The sequence below is a fragment of the Arvicanthis niloticus genome, chromosome 15, assembly GCF_011762505.2.
Source record: "Arvicanthis niloticus isolate mArvNil1 chromosome 15, mArvNil1.pat.X, whole genome shotgun sequence".
NCBI lineage: Eukaryota > Metazoa > Chordata > Mammalia > Rodentia > Muridae > Arvicanthis > Arvicanthis niloticus.
The window spans coordinates 68,207,454-68,228,861 of NC_047672.1; the positions used below are offsets into that span (position 1 = coordinate 68,207,454).

The 21,408-nt window shown below is 35.7% G+C and overlaps 1 protein-coding gene across 1 annotated transcript in view; it reads left to right on the top strand.

The window, feature by feature from the left end:
• The window catches only part of Sema3c (semaphorin 3C), a gene marked incomplete at its 3' end in the record, with an annotated part of 142,079 nt that extends 120,677 nt beyond the window's left edge, over positions 1-21,402 (top strand). The window contains exons 13-18 of the mRNA XM_034519619.2: positions 3,962-4,050; positions 6,927-6,968; positions 9,630-9,787; positions 15,436-15,503; positions 17,672-17,802; positions 21,022-21,402. Of these exons, the coding sequence (XP_034375510.1) occupies positions 3,962-4,050; positions 6,927-6,968; positions 9,630-9,787; positions 15,436-15,503; positions 17,672-17,802; positions 21,022-21,402 (869 nt within the window). The remainder of the gene's footprint in view (positions 1-3,961; positions 4,051-6,926; positions 6,969-9,629; positions 9,788-15,435; positions 15,504-17,671; positions 17,803-21,021) is intronic.
• Positions 21,403-21,408: the final 6 nt, after the last annotated feature.

The window sequence follows — 21,408 nt, forward strand, 5'->3', positions numbered from 1 at the left end:
TAACACCTACTGTGTAATGCATGCAGACTGGTCTTTGGTTAAAGACAGAAGAGCACCCGAAGGATTATTGCTGTGATCTCTTGTGTCACAATTTCAAAGAAATCTAGATAGTATAGAAATAAAGAATCAGAAAGAATGCTTATTTAGGGAAGTTTCTTTATATATTGAATAACAAAGGAAATTAACTAATCAATGTATATTAATGATTCTTCTGTTATCCTGGTATGTTTATATTATTGAAACCACTTCTAAATTTGACTTGGTTAATCACGCATATCATCAGTGCTTTAATCTATTCAGGGATCTATTATCTATATAGTCTAGATGAAGAAGCTAGGTTCAATAAAAGATAATTAAATATATCCATGGTTTGATAGGTCAGATAAATAGAGGTAAAGTGCTTTCACCTTCTGAGGATTCCCTATGTACCAGACCAAACATGGTTTTAAATTATTTCTATATTATTGATTCTTAGCAAGAACTCAGCCAAAATGGCCACATACCTTACCCAGGCTAACTAACACAATAAAAGACTTCCCATTAGAAAACAAAACTTCACTGTAGCATCTTTCAGCTCTGCCTTCTGTGTGGCTAACACTCCAAGGGAGTTTCATGCACAGTAGAAGAAATGACACTAGCAAGGTTATATGAAAGAATTTAATACCCTGATGAAGGAAACACATGCTGTGGCCTAAACCCTGGCCCTGATTATTTTATTGTCCTACTTCTGTGTGAGCACAGAGGCAAGGATGCTGTTATGGGAGGTCTCCATAGAGCTGGTGAACAGCAGAGGCATCCTTTACTATGTAGACTGAGAATAGAAGACATGTTCTTTCCAAAAGCTACTTGTTGATATTAATTCAAGGAGGGAAAATGGTTCAATATAAGTTGTAGTAACAGACACCCACTGTGAAAGTATGGGCTGTGTACACACAAGCCAAGTGAAGCTGGAGAAAAAGTGAGAGACTGCATCACTGTGACTCTACTGTGGGGATGACTCTTTTCAAAGGAAAAAACCATGGTTTTATAATAGTGAATACTTTCAAAGAAAGCCATTCTCAGTAGCCCTAAAAGGAAGATATCTGATAACCATATTTTCTTCAAAGGGAACGATACAGAGATGGCTTTATGTGGATGTCAGTACTGGGAAACTTTATGGCCATTCTGGAATGTATATCTCACAATGCCTAACATTTTAATGTGAACACTGGACTTAAAAACCCATAAATTTTAGACCATGGACATTTGAGACTATTTATCTTTTCATCTTTATATTCTTACTCACTGAAAACCTTTGGATGTCAGATAATCAAAATTTACTTTAACATGAGTTATACAGCCTGAGATACTGTAAATGTATTTTCTGTGCAATCATCATACCAGATAAATTTTTAAAAATCCAAAATAAGGAAACCAAAAGACATGTGATAATCTATGCTTTGTTTTGAATGAGTCAAATACATACTCTTCACCATATTTTATGAGCCAGTTTCATAGTTTTTCATAGAGTATCTCTACCAAGAACCTTTTAGAAGGGCTGATGATTCATACAAAATTTGCTTTCATAGTACAGTAACATATTAGAAAATAGCAAGAGGCTTCTGACTTGTCTGAGAACATGCCATTATTTGTCTTTTATATTGAAAAGTGAATATTGTACATGTATTTTGTAAACACATGTCCATTTGATATGTATATACATTATAGAATGGCTAAAGCAACCTAACTATTTGAACCTTTCACATATATGTTATGTCTTTGAGGGACACTGTAACCATGATACAGCTTTGTGAAGGAAGTCTCTACTGCCATGGAGAAGGCTGGAATGCTAATAGTCCTTATACATTAAAGGAAGGAGCAAGAAAGAGATTATAACATTTATCATAACATAATGTTAATCAAATTGGATACTCTCACTCTTGCCTTGATTTTTCTAAGCCCTTTAAGACTGTTGACTCCCAAATACAACAAGATCATCTGCATAAATGTACATGTACACAAAGAGACAGAGACAGACAGACAGACAGACACAGATACAGATACATGAGAGAGAGAGAAAGAGAGAGACAGACAGAGAGACAGAGAGGTAGGGGGAAGCACACATTATTTTCTAAGATGTCATACTCTCATGGTTTATAATTAGGACTTTGGGTTATATGCTGTTCCTTTGGATGTCTCCACTGATCATTTTGATGCGTAGTTCTTTGAAAATGAGGAACATCTGAACCACATTCATCTATTTCCATTACGATATATTTGTATAGCATCTCTGAAAGGTTCCTTACTGCAAATTTATATTTATATTATCATCTAGAAGGAAAATATCCCAAGTCATTGCCTGGGCTGATTCTAAGGGAGCTGCTCGGAGAAGCAAATAATGTGGGCTTAAATTGCACAAGGAGTTTTCAATGCTTTGGAACCACAATTAAGTTTTGATTGGCTTTATACAGTGCATTGCACTCACAGAATAATGTTGAACACTTCTAAAGTTACACTCCTATGTTGCACCCTTCTAAATCTAGTGATTGTTCTAGCAAACACTGGGTCTTACTGTTCTGCATATCTTTTAGTAATATTCTTTCTATTACAAATCATTCTATTGGTTTGTACTATTTTGTAAGCCATGATTTTTTAAATAAGTACTTTTGTGAATCTTTTGATAAGGTTCATAAAACATGAATTGTAAACACAACTACAAATTTTTGTATCAAAGTAACTCTTGTTTATAGACTGACAGCCGATTTTAGGTATTAAGGTTTAAGATTTGTAGTATTAATAACTAAATGATTCATAGTGAGAAAATCCTTCAGTTTGCTTCTAGGTAACTCTTCTTGTGGACATTTCTCAACTAAATTTGTAAAAAGCCATCTTATCTGTTGAGGTTGGTGGGTAATTGTAAATTACAAGGTCACAATTACAGTTGAGAATATTTATAACTTGATATTTATGATCCATCTTTTGAATTATTTTAAGAGTAACTTGTTTTAATTAGTACTTACATTTTCTTTACCCAATTATTTACAGTCTTTTTTCATGTTCCCATTGTTAAATCTCAACTAGTTTTCTTAGATCTAAAATTCATGGAACTGGTAAAGTAAGCCATCATATGCATAAAAGTGTCTACATGACTTTATAAAACAATCTGAATTATAGATTTCAGCCTAGAAACCATTTTCTGTAATACCCTTATTATCTAATATGCCTATGGGATACAAGAACATTTTTGCTTTACATTGTTTTAGGCCATATCATTTCAAAATTTTCCTTCTATCTTAAGAACACCTAAGAAATATTGGCAAATTATAAATAAAATCTTATCAGTAAGGTTATTTTATAACATTTTTAACCTAAAATAAATCACAATTATTTTTTATCATTTCAACTGTGCATTGTAATGGGAGTAAGATATTTTACCTTGTATAAACTGATAATCAACATCTGTTGTCCAGGACAAGTGACTTGATGCTGTTATAGTAGCCAATGTTTTTTACTAGGACTTCCTCAGATAAGGAAAACAAAACAGATTAAATGTTAACAAAATGATAGGACTATCATTTTGTAATTCTAGCTTGGAAAAGTAAGAACGGTTTTAATGACAACTTCTTTTATAGGTTTATTGATAATCATGTGTTTGTCTGTGCATGCAAATGGGCAATCACACACATGTACACACATGTATGTAATTATGGATGCCGGACTAACAATATTCGATTTAACACATGTGGATGATATTTATAAAGAAGACATGTTTCTTTTTGGATAACTATGAATCAATACTAAGCAAAATATAAAATTTCATATTTTCCTTTTAGTTGTATATTCTCAATTTAAATATATGGAATTAGACAGAAATTCAGTGTGTTATAAATGCTTAATCTGTTTGAGGACTGGGCTCTTGTGTTAACAATACAAGAGTCTGAAGGCAATATTCTACAGCATCTCCTGTCTCTCTCCCATCTAGATCGGGGCACTGTGCAGAAGGTCGTAGTCCTTCCTACCAACAGCTCTGCCAGCGGGGAGCTCATTCTGGAGGAGCTGGAAGTCTTTAAGGTTTGGTCACTTCTTCTGTCCATCTCATCACATGAATGATGACATCATTCCTTTACTCTAGCCAGTAAAAATAGGCAATAAAAGATTAAATAAGCAAATGTAATAAATTTTAAGAGTAGGAAAGCATCAGATAAAAGGAGAAATAGAGAACAAATATTTTTTGTGAAATATTTTATACTTCAAGTTATCTCAACATAAAAGGCTGCCATTTTTTTTTTTACCAGCTATCATCACAACTCAAAGAGATTTGGTCATCATTATTTTTTAAAAAATGTGCCCCTCTGGCCAAGGTCTAGGGAAGTCTGTAATGAAGGAGGCTTTATCATTCCCTTCACATGCCACTGTAACCCGCATGCCTTCACATAGTGATTACAGATAAGCTTCCTCACAGTTTCGTAACCAGTCATTTCAAGAAAAGCTGCTGTTGTTTCATTGCTTTTCACTCAAATACCACGCTGGTTAAATAAACAAATGTCCCTTCTTAGCACTTGAAGCCTTACGTCCTGTCTGTACTTTAGATTTCACTGTATTTTTCTCCTTGAATCTTGTTTTTTTTTTTTTAAGGAAATACAAATAAAAGTACAAAGTGTACACTGCAGAATTTCACTTCATTAAGATCTCTGCCCATGACAGAGACCCAGATGCCTCTTCCTTCTTCATACTTTAGACAATCCTTCGGATGATAGGAAGGCAGGCCTCCAAGTTCAAACATGCTCACTTCGATTTCCCCAGTGCTGCAATAATAGTCTGAGGCCACCATACCCTGCTGCCTATTCTTCAGGTATCTGGGAACTTTCAGAACCAATCTATGCTGCTCTAACCTAGCTGCTTCTTTCCTATGCCTGACCATTGCTCCTTTATAATGGCCTTAATCTGAAAAATTGGGGACAACACAGCAAAAAAAAAAAAAAAAAAATTGTAAAGAAACCTTTGTGAGGAACACGGGCTTTGATAGACCATTATTTACAGCTATGCCAGTTAAAAGACATGGGATCCTGGAGAACACAGCCAGCTTCTGACTGCAGAATCTACTTGGTAGTACCCTGGAACTTCCAGAAGTAGACTCTCACCCACTTATGTGTTTTGCCTAGCTGACATGACTGAAAACAGATTGTCTCATTAAGATCATTATTGTGCTTAGTGAAGCTATTGGTTTCCTAAGCACCTAATTGCTTAAGAAACAACACTGGTAGATTTTGCAATTAAATTTTAAAATTGAAGAATATAACAATGAGTGGAGTCTAATATAAGTTGGAGATTTTCCAACTACTATCCAGTGTATTAATACATTTGTAATTTTTTAGTACTTGATTCCAATTTGCACTAGGTTCTTTGTGACTATCCCACTAAAATCAATATTGACTGTATCTGTCCCAACAGGTTTTGCATGCTTGGCTTTGTAAAGAAATAGAATGTTTCACTGCATTAACTAAAAGTGTATTACATAGTATACTTTTATTCATGCAACCAACTAGGGACAAGTTGATGTTTCCTGAAGATAACAAAAAGTTGTATAGTGCAAACACTTCGTTTTTAATACTGAAATATCTGTTTTGGTTATCTGGAAATGTTTGATGAAGTGAGTATGACACAAGTCTAATCATATACATTATGGAAAAGCTGTAAAAACATGTGCATTATTCTGATCAAGTGAGACTTATGTATGGACTGTTACATGATTTGTTCTGTTGTTATTATCAAGAAAAAGAAACTCCCAGTGGAAATACACAGTCACTCACAATTCATGTGTGGGACATCATTTGAAAAGGTGTTTGAGCTTCCTTACTGATGTCTGTGTGGTTGTTGATACAGCAGTCAAAGCCACTCTTGGAAAGTGTAGTAATTGTCTTTGGCATGTGTTTATGTCAGATTTTTGAGGTGAGGTAAAAGAACATTAGGTGTGCATGATATATTATCATGTAAAGATAAAATAGAGTTAAATAGAAAATATTCTTGGCCATGTGTCATATGGACATACTGCAGAAATGCTGTGTGGCTTTTGTAAAGAACAGGAGCAGTTATTGCACATCACAGAACAATAACCTCCCTTCTAATCCTATATTCACGTTTCTGAAAGTGTCTAGTTTCTTTAAGCTGAAATTGAAGTGAGATGCAAGTTTAGCAATTGATTCAGTGACAGTAAATCATCACATCTGTTGCACATGTGTATGTGACCATGTTAATGAAGGAGAATACAAATCATGGCAACTGAGAGTTAGCAACACCATTTTCCATTTTAAATGTTTACAAATATATGCATCCCGATGGAACTAGAATGGTGGGAATGATTGGATTTGGGAGTTTCTCCCTTCCTGAATTAATCATGGGTCATCATCAGTATTTCAGAAATTTAACTTTAAGTTTAAAATTAATAGATAATATATAGGAAGTAAAGTTATCAAATGGCTTTCAGAAGAATTAACATTGCAGTGAATCTGTTCACAAAAAGACCCTTATATGTCTTTGTTTTTACCAATGAGAACTCTATAGCAGAGTTTAGCATACCACATTCATTCTAAACAACTCTTAAAAGGTGAATAATAACAGTGTTTTCTGCAGAGTTTTTCCTGGCACAGCCTCCTCCTGCACATAGATCTGATGCTCTAGTCAATGTTCAAAATACTTCGTTCAATGATCTCATTTGTCCATTTTCATTTTAGTGCTCACTGTAATTAATATGTGATAATTGTACTTCTTTCAAGATTAAACATGTTATACAAGTCTATCTGTAGTCCCAAAGAAGAAATACACGTTACAGAGAGTATATACTCTGAAAAAAATTATGACTTTTGAATTTTTATACAAATGAAATTTTACATGCAAAACTGCTTATAAAGATCAAATGAACAAGTAATGTACATTTTCTAATCTTTTAGAATCATGTTCCCATAACGACAATGAAAATCTCATCCAAAAAGGTAAGAAATGTTTTATGTCATGTTCTATGCATAATAAAATATTACAATCAGGAAGGAATGTTTTTTAACTTTTAAAAGACTATTTTTTACTATTGACAAATAATCATCCAGAATTGTCTCTAATTTGACATAGACATCACTGTTTGTGAGAGAAAAATTGAATGTTTGTTTTCCATCAAAGCTAATGAGAGCAGACTGTATATACAAAAGGCATTCCAGCTTTTCATATATGCTATATCCTCAACTATGATGGTGTTTCCACTATAATAAAAATCAATATTCTAAAAGGTGTGAGCATAATATTTGGGATACTACAATGTCAAGACATCTTTAGAGGCTAGAATGAAAAATCCACCCACTTCTGATTTCCTGCCAATGTCATATCTTTGATTAAATCATGCAATGTTATTTCCTACGGTTTATATCTGTCTACCAAACCCTTACTGTACCCTATCTAAGGGATGTGGATTTGGAAAAGGACTGACTGATGGTTATTATCAATAACTTAAGCTATTCTAAGTTTCTTAAACATGCAAATATTCAATCATCATGAATAGGAGATGGCAATTCAAATTTTTCATGTCTGTAATGCACCCTGTTCCAGTTTCCAAGCCTTAAGAGCTACCTCCCTACAGTCAGAGTGAGTCATCTTTACTTATATTTAAGCTCAACTTGGCTATAAATTATAGGAAAGTTGCTTAACTTCCCTGACCTCAGTTTCTCCATCTAGAAGGCAATGGCTTTCTCACAAATGAAGTATGTAAATGTCCTAGAATAAAGTGGCACTAGCTAGTGCTGTCTCCAAGAACCTTGGGTTCTATTTTTCTTGGAACATAGACTAAAGATGTTAGATGTTTGAACAACTGACTTTATAATTGCAGTGCTCTTTGGCTTATCCAACGTATTAGACATGATGTTGGACTCATGGTCGGACTTCTGATCTTTTCACTTGACTGAGTTTTATGAGCATAAATAAATATGACATAATGGAGTTCAAGATCTCATCTGTAAAAATGTTTGCATGGTGCATAACAAACATTTTCCCAAGTAACAAGAAGTCATTTGTCATTTTGCTAATGTCCTATGGAGCTGATCTCAAGTCAGAATTGTCTTTGAAGGCAGCAGGGAAGCCTTTTGTTTATGATGGCTTAATGGAAAGAGACAGCATAGAAGCAAGATTCAAAGTCTTCAGAGCCGTTTGTGTGGCATCATAGTCATATATAAAATGTATGCCTCAACGTCTTTATGGGTCATTCGTTACATTGCTTTTCAACATCTTATACTGCAGATGCTTTAAAAATGTTTCAGTGAAGCAGTGAATGTCACATCTAGGGTAATGACTTGATTTTCTGAACATCTTTGGTTTTGCTAAATACTTTATTATTTTCTGAGGTATCAAGACTACAATTTGTGAAGAGAATGTTATATATGTTAAGTTATGAATTTGTTACCTATCCTAGTACTCAATTTGTGGTTATATTAGACACAATAAGCTGAGATATTATTCCTGTGATTGGAACTGAAATTTACAGATTGATCGTTTGTTCATTGGTATTTTCCTTTTCTGCTGTAATTAATCCATATTCATTGTTAATTTACTTTTGAGCATTTTATTATCCCTGGGACACTCATCTCTTAGAAGAATACTACAACACATGAGCTCATACAATGTATAAAATTATCAAATAATTAGTAAGATATGATTTTAAACATTTCTCCATGTTTTACAAATTAAAGGGGTAAACTATTTTTTTAATCTATTAGTGTAATAAACATTGGTAGACAAAGAAGAAATTTTGAATCATGTTTAAGTGTAAACCTTTATATTAGGGCTGGTCAGATGGCCTTATTAAATAGCAAGAGGTGACTATGGGCACTACTGTACCACAAAAGAGAGAGGAGTATGGCTGGGAATCCATCAATTTCCACCATATCTCCAGGTACAGTAACTTACTCAAAGGACTGTGGCGCAGTGAGATAGAGAAGAATAGCCAAGATCCTCCTCTGGTCTCTACACAAGAACACAAACACACACACTGATGTGTGTGTGTGTGTGTGTGTGTGTGTGTGTGTGTGTGTCTGTCATATACATGCACATCCAATCACAGATACCTACACATAACAAATAAACACATAAACATCTTCTAAATAATCTAGAAATAGTTTTAAGAAGCTGTGTGTTATTTTCAAAGACACGTATCCAAATGTTTTCATTTTAAAAATGAATAATTATATAGAACATTTTTTCTTCTGAACAAAAATGCCTTGTATTTCAAAATTGACTTGTGCTGCTGGAGTTGAGGATTGTAAAAGCTTCCTTGTCATTTGCAAAGAGACAGCAGTCAAAGGAAAAAGAAAACATTGTAATTTAAATCTGCAATAAATAAGTCAAATCTTAGAGAACAATGGACCCCAGTGTTTAAAACAGATTACCATTCTACTTGGTATACTTAGAGGTATTTTTTTAAAGAGAAAGTGGTAATGTTATAGGCATATTAATGGAGGAAAATTCTATTTACTTTGGCTGTATCTTCTTTGCTTCTTGTTTTGAGTCTGTTTCTAAAGGAATCCATGGGTTTGTGGCTATATATTATAATGTGTTCCCGCTGAAAGTCTTTTAACTTTTACATCTGAAATAAATCACCTTGATTCTTCTTATAGCAACAGTTGTATGTGAGCTCCAATGAGGGGGTTTCCCAAGTCTCCCTGCATCGCTGCCATATCTACGGCACAGCCTGTGCTGACTGCTGCCTGGCACGGGATCCATACTGTGCCTGGGATGGCCACTCTTGCTCCAGGTTCTACCCCACTGGGAAGCGGTGAGTGCCAAACATGCACGTGAAAATCCAGATGTTCTACACAGAGCAGGGCAGACATGGATAGGTTCTATGGCCAGTTTCATTTTAAAAGACAGTGCAAAATTAAGACATGTTTGCCATTGCATCCAGCCTTTCAGGGAAAGAGATGACATACTTTGTAATTTGAGGTTCTCTTCTTCTTCATGGAAGAACTCAAGGACCCATCAAATATAGGAGGTGGACTTTTAAGCTCTGTCTTCACACTATCTATTATGTGGCTCTATTTTGTCGTCTGTATGTCATCGTAGCATTAAACCTCACACTGCTAGTACGACCTATATTATCCTACAACAAAGTTTTTGAACTTTGTATAATTAGTAAATTATACCGATTAATTTCAAAAGTTAGTGTTTTAAATAGAACTACATATGCTACAAGAACATTGTTATAGCAAAGCTACCCATTTGGTTTGTTTTCCAAGCCTAGATAGACATGCTTCTTTCTATCTGAGCAGTCATTAGTATAATTGCTAGATAGTATACATATTCTAAGTGAGGGTACCCGAGTCCCAGAAAAATTAAAATCAAGTTGGAAGGTATTTTCAGTGAAAACACTGATCAGATAGCAATGAACATACAGAACTCAGACATATTTGAGATCCTAAATATTTGCAATAATTTTTGTGATGCAGGTTATTATAAGTGAGTGCATCAACCCTGTTAAAAGTTAGGGACAGTGGAAGAAGCAGTTGACAGCAGTCATAGGAACCATTGAGCTGTCCAGGAAAGCACTGCAGGCTTTTAACTCTTTATTATATTTTTAGTATTTAAAACCATTTGTAATTTTGAATATATTTTGATCATATCTTCTTACCCCCCAAATCCTCTCAGATCTTCCATTCCACCCACCCAACTTTAAGTTTTTTCTCCAAAACCAAAAACTCAATACAACAATAAAACCATCCAAAACCAAGAATACAAAATAAAGCCATGCCCTAAAAGAAAACAAACAAACTAAATGAATAACTAAATGAATGCACACACACACACACACACACACACACACACACACACTCACAAACAAACAACTTTGGAGATCATGATGACTTCTAAGCTGAACGAGAACCATGCTATTGTATTTTCATATCAGGGGCATCTTGTCCCTTATTGTCTGTTAATTCACCAAATATTTATCTTAAACAATCCTTTTCAGACACTGTTGTAGAAAAATATCTACAAAATATAAAAAATGGCAACAAAATTTAAAAAATCAGTGTTTGGATATAAAATGGTAACAAGAAAGAAGATAAACCCCAGATAGAGAAGGCTGTCAGTAGGTCAAATAATCACAAGGTCTCTGGATGGGAAAGTGAAATGAAGGTTATATTACATGGGAAACACCTTCTGAAAGATCGACAGGATGGTCAGAGAGGGCCATGGTTGGCACAGAAAAGTGAAACCAGAATTATGTGAGAAGGGCAGTACCAAGTCATCCCCCGGAGAAATAGCACTCTAAAGGTGTGCTAGCATGTTTCAAGAGAAAACACCAAGGATCATGATGGGACTCGGTAGCTGATGAAAGGGGAAGAAAGGCTAGAAAGAAAGAAGTTTGCAATGCCAGGTAATGAGGACTGTATTAGTAATTTATCATAACTCAGTGTTGTTGTTTAGAATGGAAGCAAAGATGACTGATGGACTTAGAGGAATATACTGACACCATCTGACTCTTGGGTCTCCACACTAGCTGGGTGTTGCTTTCCTTGGACCAATGGCCTTGGAAGCAGTTGGAACAGAGCAGGAGGACAAAGGATCCAGAGGGAGCTTATAATTTAAGTCACAGGTGTGGTTTTCATGGGGATGGCAGTGGCAGAGGTAGCAAAAGAATGCCCGGAGTGTGTACCCTCCCATATTCACAAGTATTCGACATGGGAGATTAAAAAACTAGAGAAGTAACAAATTCCCAGATTCTGAAAAGCAGAGCAGTAGTAGACGCACATAGTCTGAGAGTTAACCCTCTGAGAGAAGTGGGTACGAGGGAGAAAGAAGACATTAAACCACATAGGTCTGTGAGACACACCAGCAAGGCTGCTGAGTAGAGAAAGAAGTGTGAATCTGTAGTAGAGAGGAGTGGCCTGAACTGGATCCCTCTTCTTTATAAGAATAAGGTTGAGGAAGACTCTGTCTTGAACCAAGAAGTCTTGCTTTCTCCTCAAATCCTCAGTGTTCTATCATATTTGTCATAAGAGTTGGCCAGGGGGTCCTTCACTTCTATCAATTTTTCTTCCCAAGCAATTGTTTTTATTTGCAGTGGCCAAAGAGATCAGAGCCTGGACAAGGAAAGTGAGAGACTCAAATTTCAAACATAATCTCAAATAAATTTGATTTTTGTAGCTACCAGTAGATTTTTCAACAACATTTGTCTCGTAGTTATAATAAATGCACTATTTTGAAAGTGTTCCCACAGCTTTCTGCCAGATGATACATTCTACCTTGTAAAAGCTGTAGAGCTAACTACAGTGTCTCTAACACCAGGGTTAGAGTCCCTGACCTTTTAGCCAGATTTAATGCTGAACAAAGCTCACATACAATACTTTCTAAAGAGAAAAGTAAAGTGGGAATTATAAATTGGTTATTAGCAACAGTCTCTATGCAAATATATGTGCTTGTAATGTGAGAGAGTAGAAGGCCCCTTCCTTGAAAAGTCTTTGTCCTAGACTGATAGGAATCTTTAATTTCACACAAGCAATGCATCTCAAGTGAAACTTTATTCCATGTGGGGAGTATCAATACATATTAGAGAGTTGTTCTGCATTCTAGATGTCTTACGATATGTTCACATGCTGCCTCACCTATTACAGATCCAGTCACATTTTCTAAGATTCATATAGTAGCATGGTTTCATTTTGCTATTTGACTGCCACAAACTATATAAATTTAGGCATGGCTCTTTATAAACAAAGTATAGAAACTATCTTACATATCTTACATTGATTGCGCTTCCCATTGTGCCTAATATTAAAACATACATGCTGGGCTGGAAAATAAAGTATCAACTATTTAAATAACTGTTTTGAGTATCTCAAATTCTACCACAAATACCTATAAAATGCAAAGCACACACACACATACACACACACAGAGAGACAGAGACACAGAGACGCAGACACACACAGAGACAAAGAGACACAGACAGAGAGAGAGAGAGAGAGAGAGAGAGAGAGAGAGAGAGAGAGAGAGAATGAGCTTACCCATATTTATAACTTACCCATATTTCTTTTTGGCTAGTATAATAAAACTTTCACTAAAAATATCTATATTCTTTAAATATTCCAAAATATTTTCAACTCAAACATGCTTGGGGAATGTAAAGTGTGTTTGCAGAATGAATTGATTCAGTCTCCCTATTTTTTGCTTATACAAATTAAACAGTAGTTGTGGGAAAGACCATTTTTTAATATTTTCTGTATTCACTTTCTTTTCTATTGGTGTTATCTGTCTTTATTCTCCTGGAATTATCTGTCTGTAGCAAACACTACGTAGGTGAATTTATTGTAACTAATGAAAAATTTATGCCTTATATACAAGCGGAGAAGTACAGTCACAGCCAGAACAATAATCCATGCATTTACAAAGCATTAAATACTGTCTAAATGATTAATTTGAAATACCTAGGTATTTGGTAAACAGTATACACATTTTTCTCAATATCTGTGTTTATTATCCTGAATTCGGGCAGCTAGTAAATGTAAGATAGGGCAATCAGTTCAATCTTTATAAACATCTTTTCTGTGGAAGTAGAAAATGATTTCATTGTTTATCCAAAAGAATTGAGACTAATGATGAAACCTCAGCAAACTGAGCCAAATCCCAAATCCTACATGTAATGGAATATCACGCTCCCTACCAGCATGGCTGTGTTACACGCCAGGAATGTTTTCAAGGGAACTGACACATCCCAAAGGCTCTCGCTGAGCTCATCATTTGAAAAGGGTTATTAGAAGGTTTTCCATTTGAATGTCTGGAAGTTGATGTGGCAAGTTCTCTTTGCCTAGCTTGAGAGGTTATACAATATGAGCTAGTCACACCCCATGGTGCTGACTACTACGGAGCAATGAATTTACACATTGTAAAAGGTATTTAATGTCTAGAAACTAAAAGTGACCAGGTCAGCTGTAAGAAAATTCACAAAATGTTGTTTTAGTACATGTTCCCAGGATATACAAGAGTAAATAATATAAATACATGGCAGGAAAACTGGTCACTGAGCTAGTCGAAAATAGGATGGTGATTATGTTTTCTCACATAAGAATGACTGGCATGCCCACTATTCTGTGTGTTAGAGAGATAGTATACACATATATAATTGAACGGTACAATTTATAAATCAATATTTTTATAAACATGTATGTACCTACTCTTTTTGATAATTTTACATGGAGATTTTTAAATTATGGGTGACCTTGAGATTAATGTTGCTTTGTATGTTTAATTATTACTGTATGCATTTTATTTCTGCTAATTTTGCTCAATATGTTATCATGAGGCAAAGATATTGGGTTTAACACGTAATCAAATTAAATACTATTCTCATTCATAAACCATTTAGCTATGTGTTCCTAATGTTTAAAGTAAGGGTCCATGTGACTTTCATTGTTGGCTGTATGTATCCAGCTGCTTTCTTCTCCATTATGAAGTTGAGATTAACAGACCTCCTGAACCTGAGATGCACACATAAAATCCATAATGACCAAATATCATACAACTTATAAAACTAATCTTTTATCGCCAATGGTTTCAGCTCAGATTTTAAAATGTTTTTTTCCATAATAATGTTCTTAGTAAAGAGTCTGTTTCACTGGGAGCAGAATAAACCTTAAAAATCTCCTACAAAGTATTTGAGGGGACAAAGAAACTATTATAGCCTATACATTTAATGATAATGTTAAATAAATGTTAATATCTTCAGCACAAGAATATTGTTGTTAATAGGGTAAGGCATCATATCTATATCCAATTGTCTAAAGTTTTCATATATGTTCATATATCTTTAAATATGCTATTATACTTGATATATATGTATGAGAAAATATAGCAAATATAAAAATATGTATATAAACATTCTAGAATTCATTGAGCACACATATCCATTTTTGGAAACCTGAAAATCTTTTAAGTAAAAGGTATTTTTCTTTGTATTCGGCATGCCTATGATTCAACAGAAACATGTTATGTTTCAAAAGAGTTTAAAATATCTTTAGACTACTGACTTTTAAACAAAAGCATGTTTAATTGAGGAATGCTTCTATAAGACAAAAAATATTGTTTATTGTTTAGATGTTTTCATTTTAGTGCATTTTGGATTACTATCTGTGAAATAAAATTTGATATAGTTATATAGACGCTCTAGCATCAACTTGGGATTTTATGGCTGTCTGCTCACAGATGATTTAAGGAGAGGGACTGACTAGATGTCAAGGAAAAATGGCTCCCACCCACCTGTCACTCAGGCACCACACATGATCAGATACCTGAGATTATCAGACTCTCCTATTTGCTCTTTAAATTAAATCTTAGGCAATCAAGAGCCTGCCACATTTAAATCAGGATATTTCTAATGTGGCATAGTTGTCATTAGTGCCAAATTTTTAAAATATTTTTCTGCACTTACAGGAGAAGCCGAAGACAAGATGTGAGACATGGAAATCCATTGACACAATGCCGAGGGTTCAATCTAAAAGGTATGAGAAGAGAGGGAGGATTACTGGGGTACACAGAAGCAACATTCTGTACTTCATTTAGTTAGGGATTTTCACCCAAGTCATTCACTTAAGCGTGTGTCGTCCTAAATCGGTAAATTATTTGTTAGTGGTAATTAAACTTAAACGATCATCATGCAAATACTGAACCACAAAACACAAGTGTTCTGGAGCAAGCAGCCACCCTGTGTGAGCGGGAAGGTCTCTCATACAGATGGCAAACGCAGATTTTCTTAGCTACTTATTTCTTTCTGAAGCAAAAGTTTTTCCTTTGAAACTGACTAACAACATAATAGACACTATTTTATTGAAGAAAATACACATAAGAAAACATTTAAAATTTTAGTTAATTTGAACCAAAGACCTCAGTACTGTTTAGAATATTCACACTGCATGACAATCTGCCAGGCGTTGTGTGATGCTTACTGTCTTCCCAAACATAAACATAGAATTTACTGATAATTCACTAATCATTCCCTATTCTCTAGTGCCTGCCGAGAGCCACCCTACCTTCCTAAGAATTTGAATATTGTACATCCTTTTTACAGTGGACTCACACAGTATCTGCAGTGTTTAGTGTTGCTTTTTTTATGTTTTCAACCTCTTGAACATGCATATGAATTTTTCGTATTTATAGAATTCATTATATGTTCATAGCATATTTTGTTTATTTATCCCTTTCTAGAGACATATACTGTTCCCAATTCTATAGATGCAGAGAATAAAACTTCAGATATCCAGGCTGGGATTCAGTCGCAGGCCCGGAGTCCTGTTTGGCAGTTAACACAACACCCTCCCCCTCTTGACAAAGAGAGACCATTTTGTTAAACAGCTCCTTGATTGCTTCCCTCCTCCTCACACAGCTCTTATTTCTGGTTGTCTGGTACTGCAGGCATGTGATTGTTATAGGTAAAAGTATATTGAAATGTTCATCTAATAAACTTGATAAAATTAAAGCAACAACAGAAGCTGAAGTGAAGAGTGTCAGTCAGGTCTGCAGCCCTAGCAGTGAGGTGTAGGAGGCAGCAGTCCTGAGCCAGAGAGGAAGACTCACAGTTACTACATATTTGAGTATAGTAAAGAATGCCATTCCTATTCCTTACTACGGTAACTGCAAGACATCACTCCGAGGAAGATTTTTATTTCACTGTTTTATACATCTAATTCAGGGGAATGCATCTGTTCTGCATTTGCTATGCATGGAGCAATTTTTATAAAGCATTACGCCAGTTCCTGTTTATAATGTCCCTTTTGACCATGGTGAGAATAGTGGCACTTGACACACGGTCAGATATCTGTGCTGACTTTGAGCTTTGGCTCAAGTGCTTACTTGTGATAATCTCATTCACTGTTTAAAGCCTATACAAAAACCGATTTCTCTCCCTGACTTATAAAATAAACCATTCTGTTACTCATTTAATATCTGTCTCCTTTCGGTAAGTGCTTTGTTTGCTGTAAAGCTTTTATTAAAGTTTTAAAATGTTATAGTCTATGATTTTGAAATGAATAAAATGAGCACAGAGATGGTTCAAGTAACTCGTCTCACGTTACACAGCCAACAGTGTGGATTCGCAGGAATTTATCCCAAGTTCCTGTTACTCCAAACGCTGGCTACTCAATTACTGCATCACACTGTGGACATAATAGGCTTTCTGTTTGAGCTTCTTCTATTCCACACTGAGTATGGTTTTATGAGTGGCACGAACCACACTCCCATTTGGCCTGGCACTTCACACTGCATTCACAGTGTATTTCTTCATTAGAACACATGCATGTGCAGATATTGTACATAATATAGTATATTTCTTTATGATTCATAAGCACACTGCGCAACTGAGAAAATCTAACTAAAAGGCATATTGTAATAATTAGATAGCCATATAATACTTAGATAATTAAAAGTACATTTGAATCCTTAGGGAAGAGCAATAAATGTGTACCAATACAACCTTAGATAATTTTGTACAGTCTGTTTTACTTTACATTTAAACAAAACTGTTAGAGCCTATGGAAACATCTTCTTGTTAAATTGTACCTATTCTCTTGGAGACAGCCATCCTCGGCACAATCTTAGAGAAAGAAACATTCACATGGAAGAGTCATCTCTGAAATCAGTTCTCTTTCTCACTGCTGTGATTTTTGCTTTTCAGCATACAGAAATGCGGCTGAAATTGTTCAGTACGGAGTAAGAAATAACAGCACTTTCCTTGAGTGTGCTCCAAAGTCTCCACAGGCATCTATCAAGTGGTTGCTGCAGAAAGACAAAGACAGGAGGAAGGAGGTGAGAGCCCGGCCCCCACCTTCCATTCATCCATCACTGCTGTAGAAGGAGTACTAAATCACCATTCCTCAGGGAGTCACAGATGAAACGGGGAAGGAGAGACATAGAAACATCCTTTTATGTCAATGGCATGTCAAGTGTCATCTCCTTTAAAATCTTTTGTCCTTAGAGTTGAAGGATTAATCAGAAATACCCACTGCCAGCCACCGCTAAAGCCTAGTGTTTGTAACAAGAGTGCAAGTGTTAAGAAGGAGTCAGAAAAGAAGCACTTGTGAAAGATATAAGATGTGTTCAAATCCAGAAGCAAAGACTGCATACAACAGCACCTTTGTGTGACTCATAAGATAAAAGGACCTTTAAAACTGCTCCATTTTCCTCAGTAAGAAATTACTTTGAACGTTAACTCTTTGCAGCAAGGGGCATTTTTCTTCTGTGTGGTCATGTTTCCACTGCATTAGCATTCATGAAACTTACATGTCATTCAGGTAATTTACGCGATCATTGTGTATGAGATAATTGGATTTATTTATTAGGATGGTAAAAGTGCTCTAAATTTGCAAATAAACACATTCCTACTCTAAATTTTCATTTATTATAAAGGTTTAAAAAGAATAACATTGTAAATTGTCAGACAGCAACGCATTGTAAATACTGAACTCAATAATATTGATATCATACAGTCTTGACAAGTGAGAAGAAAAAAATTACATGTACATACACGCAGCCCCTAATTCTAAAATTGCCTGTTGCTAATACACTAACAATTTTGATGGAGCCAAGTAAACTTGGACAACTGCTACATTTGGATTCTAATGTAGGGGATTTTATTCCTGTGTATTGTTAATTAAGGCAAGTGCACACCACTAAGAACTGTAGAAGGCAGACCCTCTTAAAGTGACTGGAACCTCACGCTCCACTGAAAAATAAAACATCTAACTCCCACACTTGCCTGTTCAACTATGTTACATGGTCTTTTGCAACTTTGAATTCCCTGAGGCTGAAACATTAAGTCATAGGCTGATGACCATTTACATATATGAAGAGTCAACTCTGTGGAAGAAAGGACTGGGTGGATGGGCCTCCCTATGTCCTCTGAATTATTTTAAATTTTGTTTGGGGGATTTTGCAGAGAACCCAGTTTTGGCTCCCTGCACCCACATTAGGAAGCTCATAAACTTCTCTAATTCCAGTTTCTGGGAATCCGAATCACTCTGATCTCTGCAGGCTGGCACCTGTAGGTACATGAAACATAATAACTCACTCAAGATTACACATTTTAAATCTAAATACGATCTTTGAATTGGATTTTATTAACAATGAAATGTATTTTTACAGAACTTTCATAGTGTAAAATATTTACCTGTATTGCATTACCTCTCTAGATTTTGGTGATATTTCTGTTTTTGTTCAGAGAATCCAGATTATACATGTCATCAAATTTCTCTCCACATGGATTCTCAATCTCTTCATTGGCAATTGTAAACCAAATTGATCTCATGTGTGCAGCCAATATCCAGCCATTGATTTCTTTATGCATTATAGTGACTAAACATTACCACATGTTTTTTATTACCACGTAGAAATAAATTTTCTTGAAGTCTTGCAAGGTAATGTCCTTGCAACTAATTTTTAGACACTCAACAGTATGTGATAATTGGACCAGGTGATTGAATATACTCAAAATTCTTCGTGTGTGTGTGTGTGTGTTGAGAATATTTATTGAAAATAAAGAAATGAAGCACATAATATTTGCTTTGTGCTTTTACAAGTGAGTAATTTTTCAAAACTAAAAAATAACTTTAGGACTAGATACCATGTAAGAGTTCCATTCATATAAACATTTCCTATGAATCAGGTACCAAAGAATCCCCCCAAAACAAAACACACACACACACACACACACACGCACACGCACACGCACACACATACAACTAAAACCACCCTACCAATTTTGTGTTTGTAAAGAGCGAAACTGCATTTGTCTGAAGAAAATTGTCTTAGTTAAGGTAACGGTTGCTGTGATGAAACACCATGACCAAAGCAACTTGGGAGGAAAACGTTTTATTTAGCTTACATTTGCATATCACTGTTCATCACTGAGGAATTCAGGACATAAAGTCAAACGGGACAAAAATCTGGAGACCGGAACTGATGCAGAGGCCATGGAGGAGTGCTGCTTACTGACTTTTTGCCCTTGGCTTGCTCATCCTCCTTTCCTTTCCTTTCCTTTCCTTTCCTTTCCTTTCCTTTCCTTTCCTTTCCTTTCCTTTCCTTTCCTTTCCTTTCCTTTCCTTTCCTTTCCTTTCCTTTCCTTTGAAAGGATTAAGTATTACTTTATTTTTAATGTCATAAGAGGAATATACTGAAAAGAGAACAGATCAGTTTGGTGCATTTTTCCTCTTTCTGTTTATTATCCTTGTTTCATATAATACATTCTAGCCATAGCCTCCCCTCCCACCACTTCTCCTAGCTACTTGCCCACCTTCTCTCTCCCTGAGATTAATTGATTCTCTATTTCCCTTCAAAAATGGTAGGCCTGTCAGGGATATCAATGGAACAGGTCATAACAAAAGCAATATGACTAGGCACACATTCCTATATAAAGGCTGATAAGACAAATCAGTATAAGGAAAATGATCCCAAGAGCAGGCAAAAGAATCAGAGATTCTGCACTCCCACTGCTAGGAGTCTCATAAAAATCCCAAGCTAAATAACCATTACATACATACAGAGGACCTAACACAGACCCCTGCAGGCTCCGTGATTGCTTCAGACTACTTTCTTATAGAACTCAGGACCACTAGCCCAAGGATGATGTCACCCACAATGGGTAGGGCTCACTCCTGTCAATCATTCATTAAGAAAATGACATACTACAGGAGCTTATGGAAGCGTCTTCTCAGTGAAGGTTCCTTCCTTTCAGACAACTCTAGCTTGTGTCAAGGTGATATAGAACTAGTCAGCACAGGAACACACTTCGGGTTTTCCATTGTGTCTTAATTCACTGTCTTATTTCAGTGCCAGGAGGACAAAATTATACATTGCAGAGAAAAGGGTACATCTACAGTGGATCTAACAATATCACTGTATACTTTGATAAGGAAGATCCTCAATGCTGTTGCCTAGTTGTGAAAGTCAACCATGTATTGTATATGTTGATTGTGTTATGTTAAAAAATATAGTCTTCCATTTGGGACATTCACTATGTTTCTCTCATAGGTTAAACTGAATGAGCGCATTATAGCCACTTCCCAAGGACTGCTGATTCGCTCTGTTCAAGATTCTGACCAAGGACTCTACCACTGCATTGCCACTGAGAACAGCTTCAAACAGACCATAGCCAAGATTAATTTCAAAGTTTTAGATTCAGAAATGGTGGCTGTTGTGACAGACAAGTGGTCCCCATGGACCTGGGCTGGCTCTGTGAGGGCTCTTCCCTTCCATCCAAAGGACATCCTGGGGGCATTCAGCCACTCGGAAATGCAGCTCATCAATCAGTACTGCAAAGACACCCGGCAGCAGCAGCAGCTGGGTGAAGAACCACAGAAGATGAGAGGGGACTATGGCAAGCTGAAGGCTCTCATCAATAGCAGGAAAAGCAGAAAC